Below are 7,472 nucleotides of genomic sequence, written 5' to 3'. Positions count from 1 at the left end.
TACCATAAACCGTTAACCCAAATCATTAGTTAGCCCGAACCCAAACCGCACCAAACTGAAACCGGCCCGAAACCATTATTTTACTAATGGGCCGTGTTTGGGGTAGGTGTTTTTCAGCCCAAAACCATTAAGTCCAGCCCGAAACTGCTCCAAACCGCACCGTTGACACCCCTAGCATACATTCAGTCACAAGGATGTACAAGTAAACCAAACTTTAAATCAAAATTTGAAAATTTATATCATTCAACAATGTGGAATAATTACCTGGCTGACACTTGGTATACCATCCATGTTCGATTGAAAGATGATCAATATATCTGTAGCTGCAGAAGACTTGAATCCGAATCAATAATAGTGCTTATCATAGATACATTCAGTCACAAGAATGTACAATTAAACCAAACTTTAAATCAAAATTTGAGAATTCATATCATTCAATAATGTGGAATTACCCAGCAGACACTTGGTATACCATCCTTGCTCAATTGAAAGATGACCAATACAGGTTATCAAAACTTGCAGCTCTACAACCTGGGAAGAGAATCAACTCCAACTCGCGCCGCTTGAGGCGGAGAGACTCGCCCGAGTAGTCTCTCTGCCTCCCCTGCTCCTCTCTCTCCCTTCCGATCTTAGTCTCTGTCTCCTCTCTTTTCTCAGTCTCCTTTCTCCCATCTCTCCTGTCCCTCCCGTCTTCGTCTACCTCGTCTCCCTTCTCCAGCTCTGTCTAAGTCTCCACCTCCCTCCTCTTCTCCCTTCTCCACCTCCCTCTTCTTCTCCCTCATCTGCGCACCTCCCTCCGTTTCCCCTCACCTATGCGGAACACCAGATCTGGTGTTTTCGTTTAGTTTTTCATTCTCTCCTCCATTTCTCATCTGCTCCCCTTCCTTCTTTTCTAGTTTGCTCGGACACCCATATCTGTAGTTTTTTGGCTTCAATCTGTTGTTTTATCCGGCCGATCTTTCTCTTCTCCTTTCTTCGGTTGCAAATACAAACCTTCTTGGTTGCAACACTTCTATGTTCCTTTTTTTCAGCTTTAAATATATATATATATATATATATATATATATATATATATATATATATATATATATATATATATATATATATATATATATATATATATATATATATATATATATATATATTCTCTGGTTGCAGTGATTCTTAGTGCATACCGCAGAACAACTCCAAATCTAGAAGTACAAGTTCTTCTACGGCGAGCTTGATAGGTACGCCTTTACAGCAGAGCCTGATGGCAGGTCCGAACCTTCTCCGCACTTTTGATGCTACCACCGCGACAACCGAACGAGTTTTGTGTCCGCCCCTGAGGCGTGTTTTGTGTCTTCCTACAAGGGTGTTGGTGTTTAGTTGGTGCTGTATTTGTTACAGCTTTCGTTCTAAGGGTTTATTAGGCTTGACCCATCCCTTAACTTGGATGACCCTGTCTATTGCAAGTACGACAGTTTGATCACTTTCCGCTCCTTAGGTCGTAGCGATCCTTGTGTTTTCATGCATCTCTTGGTTGTAATTTTCCTTTCGTTTGTGATCTTCTTGGTTCAGTGAATGAAGTTTTGTTTACCAAAAAAAAAAAAATGACCAATACATCTGTTGCTGCAGAAGACTTGAATCCGAATCAATAATAGTGCTTGGACCAAAATATATAGAGAGAAGTGAGCCACGTGTTACATGTGATATTATATAACCATTCTATTCCCAACGAATGAGCCAAATATATACTTCTAAAGACACTAATTTGGGTATGGTACCATTTATTCACTCAACAGAAAAGTTCAGAAACTATTGATTGAAATCCGATCACGGGTATTGTTTGCAGTTCCCCGGACAGCATGAATTTTTTGCAATGCGATCAAATTAATACATTAGCAGATGGTCCCAATATTCCACTTCCGTCAGTTCTTTGTCATTTTACTTGTAAAATCACATCGATATATGCATGGTGCTAGAACTTGCATTATTGTGCCAAAAGTAAAGCTATCCAAAGGACTTCCTCCAAAATATCTTTACCCTTCTCCTGCATTATTGCATAGAGTGTAGGTTTCCCACGTAAGTTATCTAATTTATCAATCATACTTCCTATAGGATGAAAATATATCAAAGATATCCTCCCAAGATCGTTGGTAAATGCTGATGTAATTTAGACAAAAAATAAAAATTGCTGATATAAGCAAGGTCAATATTTTTAAAGTACAAAGATAACCTTGAACGAAAAATCTTATGTTTGTCTCGTTTCCTGGTCTACCTCTACTATTTGTGACTTCTTCCTCTCTCAATTATAAGTCCTCACAAAGTTTAGGAGATATGGTTTAAGGATAGCATTTTAAAACTTAGAATGTGGAGGTAATATTGGAAATAGATATATAAAGACTATTGAGATTAATAGTATTAGTAATAGAGAGTCTGATTAATAAATTGGATAACTCAAGATTGATAATATTTAGTGGGTAACTCAAAGGATGAGACTGAAAATTTCCATAAAGATTTATGAAATTGAGACAAGAACTAATAAAGAAAGATGATTATATGTTCTATATATACCTGTAGGGATGTGATTTAGCCAATTTCAAAGAAAATATGCAAACATTAATTTAAATTCCAAATTATAATTGAGCATATAAAACATGATTAGGTTAAGGTCAGATGAAATAACTCAAATTCGCTAGCTTTCTATCTTCTTTTTTTTTTTTTTTTTTTGGAAAACAAACTAAACCCCATTTGATACTTTTTGAGGCTATAAATGTATCCTATTGTAATAGAGAACAGCACCAACTAAAATATAGCTGAGAGGTGAGGAGAAGAAAGATAGCATTCCAAAATGGAGAGAAGTCATTGCATTGATCTGAAAGTGCCAATGTTGGCATCTCTTTGTATTCTCTTGATTGTGAGGATTGCTAACTTCTCATGGATAAAAATTATTTTTAATTTCTCTTAAGTCATTGCTTTTTTTTTCTTCATAGCTTACAGAACCATCAATCACGGAAGGACGTTACCTGGGTAGTAAATCTGAAAGAATTAGTAGCAGCAGCAGGTCCGATGATGGAATCATAACAATTCTTAGCATTGATGGAGGTGCAGTTAGAGGAGTCATCCCAAGTACCATTCTTGTAGAACTTGAAAAAATGTTGAAGGTGACCAATATACTATTTACGTGGTTAATTCATTTCTGTTTATTCAAATTTTTTGCTTCACATTAAGGAGTTTTTTGTTGAATTACTTGTCAGCATCTTGATGGTGAAGATGCAAGGATTGCAGAGTATTTTGATGTGGTTGCTGGAACAAGCACTGGAGGGATTATCACAGGCTTGCTCACTTACCCAGACGAATCCAGTCGACCTCTCTATACTGCAAATGATGTACTGAACTTCTATTTTGAAGAAGCTCCTAAAATCTTTTGGTTGAATTCAAGGTGGGTTCGTTAGGCTTTGTTCTTTCATGCAACCATTATTCCTTTCTGATATCTGATAACTTTGACAAATAATTAAGAACTCTCTCTCTCTCTCTCTCTCTCTCTCTCTCTCATACACACACAGTATGAACGAGTTTGAGCAATTTCGTCGGATGCTCTATGAACCCGCATTCAATTCTACATACTATTACAAAGTAGCCAAAGAAAAGATCGGAGGAATTCGATTGAATGAGACAGTAACCAATGTGGTTATGACAACATATGACATGAAACTTCTCAAACCAACCATCTTCACTACCTCTCAGGTAAGTCTAGAAACAGCTTTTCAGTGAAGTAAGGGTAAGGTTGTGTATCTTACCAGAAAAAGAAAAAGAAAAAAGGATAAGGTTGTGTATAGCCTTCTGCGTTGACTTGAAATAATGAATTCTCACTCCACAGGCAAAATCAGATGAAAAGGTGAATGCATACCTATCAGATGTTGTAATTAGCACATCATCAGCTCCACTTGGTTTCCCACCACATCAATTTAACGTTACCACATCAGAAGGAGTCACTGTGGAATATAACCTTTATGATGGTTCCCTTGTTGCTGGAAATCCTGTAATTCCCCAGCCTTATTAATCCATTTAAACTAATGCTAGTGAAATCAGTTTTTCAAACACACATAAAACTGAAATTCTCTTCTCTCTCTCTCTCTCTCTCTCTCTCTCTCTCTCTCTCTCTCTCTCTCTCTCTCTCTCTCTCTCTCTCTCTCTCTCTGTGTGTCTGTGTGCAGACTTTGGTTGCTATAACTGAAGTGGTAAAGGAGATGAATGGCACTGTGGATTATTCAAAGTTTCGAGTTCTATCTCTTGGAACAGGAGCAGAAGATGTGGAAGGATATGACGCTGATATTGTGAAGTGGGGCATTGGTAACTATTACAATTTATTCCATAACTTTAACTCTTCCCTCTCTGGGTTAATAGAATCAACCGCCGGAGCCCGCATGGCTGAATTATATGGTCGCATGCTCTTCCATTCCCACCCAACAAACTATCTTCGGATCCAGGTGCTTAATTTATATGGTTTATTTAAATTATGGTTTACAGGAAATTAATCTCTCTACCTATGTTTCTTCATTTTAATCCTTACTCCTTTTATGTTTGAATCCAGGCTGACACCTTGAATAGCACTGAAATGGACTCATTTGACCTTCTTCATTTTGAGGAAATAGGAAAACAGCTCTTAAACCAAACTCTTACCTTCTACGACCTAAGTACTGGTAGGTTTGAACCACAGAGTCTTGGTGTCACAACTCGGCATGCTCTCCTCAGGTGGGCTCTCTCTCTCTCTCTCTCTCTCTCTCTCTCTCTCTCTCTCTCTCTCTCTCTCTCTCTCTCTCTCTCTCTCTCTCTGGTAAACAGTAAACTTGATGCTAGCCTAATTAATGTTCTTGTTGTTGCAGTTTTGCAAGTGAATTGTCAACTGAGAAGAAACGTCGTGAGGCTAAGCGCAAATCAATTGGCTCGATATTAAAATCATGATCAGCTTAGTTAGCTGATAGTAATAACGTGAAGGGGGGCTTGAGTAGCTTAATGGTGTTCATGTTTGGAAGTTTGGCGATAGTTATGTCATGTTATGTTTTGCGATAGTTAGGTCATGTTCATGTTTGTCTCCATCAATCCTTATCTTCTTCTTGTGTGTTGTGTGTCCTACTATTTTAAGTCCATACAATTCCGGGGTGATTTATGTTAAAAGGAAGGAGACCCAATTGTCCCATACCCATTAATCATTGAACTCCAAGGGGTCACTTTTCTGCGTACCAGCTACAAACACAAAATCATATTTTTCTGGGGTAAAACAAATGAAATGGAACTCAATCTTTCTGTATTGCTAACAAAAGAAATTTGAAAAAAAAAAATATATAAAAACTATCTGTTGGTACTTATTATTTTTATTAGTATTCCCCCCCTCTTCCTCCCTTTGAAGATTGAGTTATTTTACAGTAGGGAAAACTTAGAAACACTGCTAGCGAAGAGAAAGAAGACTTCTAGCAAGTTTAACATATGATAGTAGCACAGCTAAAGCGGTGAAACTTTAGAAATGGTAATAAGTAAAATCGAAAAATGGAAGAAAAGAGAAGAGAGAGGAGGGAGGAATATTATCACTTTAGGCTCTCTTTGGTATGATTTTCATTTTTTATTTTTATCTATTTTTTAAAAATCACTCCTAAAAATTATTTTGGATCAAACGAGAATCATTCGGTAACAAATAGGAAAAATAAATTTTTTGCTAAAAAAATCTATTTTGTCATATTTTGCAAAACAAGTTTTTATAGGGTTTAAAACTCATATTGCATGAGGTCTCATACTCAGTCATTGCCTAGTTAGCCATCGTTCTTGAACCCGTTGATAAACCATTGAGTTAGATGCACCATCTCTCAAAGAATCTCATTGTCAAAGCCACTCGACTGTTCTCCAGACCACCAACAAAGATGAATTTAAAAGGAACACCTCAGTTAGAAGTTGCTGGACCCTATTTGCAGGTAAATCATAATAAAACCCACAGCCCCAACATCACACAATCAATATTTCTTCAACTTCTACTCTAATAATTGGTTAAAAACCTCTTCTCTCTTATTAACCAGCAAAGTTATTAAATGTACCTACTAAAATTTGAGGATAATCTTACTGTGTTATACATTGTTATATGGGTCTTACAACCCTCTTACATCATAGATTATGGAATCTTATTTTCCAACATTATATCCACGTGAATCATTGTGCTGGAAAAGTATCCAGTGCATTCAAAGCTTTAAATGTCAAGTAAACATTGGCATCTTAAGTGTCACATCCACCTAGCTGGTACCCTACCTAGCATACCTGAGTGTGTGATCCACAGCCCCGAAGAACAAGTATCAAGGAAATCATCTTCTCACATGCACAATAACATAATCATGAACAGAATATAATCAATGTGTAAAAATATAAACAAGAGATCAAGATAAGAAAAGAGAATGACAATATAATCAGAATGCGGGAAATGATACCAAAATATATGTGTATAATCAAAAAGGGTAAGGTGAGGCGGAATCTCACTCCATAGTTACAAATAAATGTAGCTCAAAAGTCAAGAGGAGGTTTACAACTTGTTTCCAAAAGACAGTAAGGAAAGAAATAATCAAACTAAACTAAAGTATCTTCTACTTTATAAAGAACATCGTTATAAGTATAAACTTCAGAAATCAAGCATGGCCGCTTCCACTCCACGGTTAGGTTAATCATGGTACGTAGCATGATTACACGAGGGATCATCACCGAGATCTTCGTAACCACCAATACCTTGCATGAAGTATGCTTCTTCAGCTTACGCTTCCTCATACTTGGTCATTATAATACTCAACACCTGTAGAATAATCTAACAAAAGATATTTGCACAGAAAGGAGTGAGTTCAAAAGAACTCAGCAAGGCAAGTTATTCCACAACAACATAAATAACATGATAGCAAATCATAGATGATGCAATGTGATATGAAACGGACAATGCATGAATGAAGCTAATTCTATGTATGCTGGTTTCTATAGGCAAACATGCTTTAAATCATAGCATCATACTTCATTGGGTAGGTCTCAAATCACTCATCCTCGGTTGGTAAAGGGTCCTTCATCCCTCTCGGACAATCCATGGCTGGGGTTCAAGTCACCGCTCTCTCACATCACCGTTGGGTCTTAGTATTGGCGCATGTCAAGGTAAAGCCTAGCCAAATGCAAGTCATCTACTTAGTTATATCAACTCAGGTCTAGATACGTCCATTCCCTTCCTCGGGCGATCCTTTCCGGTATCATTTTCACTAGAGTCAGCATAGTCCAGACTATAGACTCATCAAACCTATTGGTCATCCACAAATAATAGACAGGAAGCTCTCATGTCCTCTCATGGATATAACTCACCGGTCTCGAGTGCCCATGAGCCCAAGTCTACTATTTGCAACCCTACCAATAAATGGCCTCTCGCGAGTATCCATAATGTGGCTCATGTCCTCTCATGGGTTGGTTACCGATCTTGAGCG

The 7,472-nt window shown here is 37.5% G+C and overlaps 1 protein-coding gene across 1 annotated transcript; it reads left to right on the top strand.

Moving 5' to 3' along the window:
• The first annotated feature begins 2,800 nt into the window (after positions 1-2,800).
• LOC149002411 (patatin-like protein 2) lies at positions 2,801-5,248 on the top strand. The gene is made up of 8 exons (XM_089138257.1): positions 2,801-2,899; positions 2,976-3,146; positions 3,240-3,424; positions 3,549-3,729; positions 3,863-4,024; positions 4,200-4,472; positions 4,577-4,737; positions 4,869-5,248. The coding sequence occupies exons 1-8, from the start codon at positions 2,834-2,836 to the stop codon at positions 4,945-4,947; spliced, it is 1,278 nt and encodes a 425-aa protein (XP_088994383.1). The 5' UTR covers positions 2,801-2,833; the 3' UTR covers positions 4,948-5,248.
• Positions 5,249-7,472: the final 2,224 nt, after the last annotated feature.

The sequence above is a fragment of the Hakea prostrata genome, chromosome 10, assembly GCF_041222555.1.
Source record: "Hakea prostrata isolate BN-2017 chromosome 10, UWA_Hpros_2, whole genome shotgun sequence".
Classification (NCBI taxonomy): Eukaryota; Viridiplantae; Streptophyta; class Magnoliopsida; order Proteales; family Proteaceae; genus Hakea; species Hakea prostrata.
The sequence above is the reverse complement of the archived record's forward strand: the minus strand, read 5'-3'. Positions and strand labels throughout refer to the sequence as shown.

Excerpts from the sequence above, each read along its gene's own strand:
- LOC149002411 (XM_089138257.1), top strand. The coding sequence starts at position 2,834 with ATGGAGAGAAGTCATTGCATTGATCTGAAAGTGCCAATGTTGGCATCT. Across the intron at positions 4,473-4,576 it reads CAAACTATCTTCGGATCCAG|GCTGACACCTTGAATAGCAC; the intron begins GTGCTTAATTTA and ends GTTTGAATCCAG. Across the intron at positions 4,738-4,868 it reads ACTCGGCATGCTCTCCTCAG|TTTTGCAAGTGAATTGTCAA; the intron begins GTGGGCTCTCTC and ends TTGTTGTTGCAG.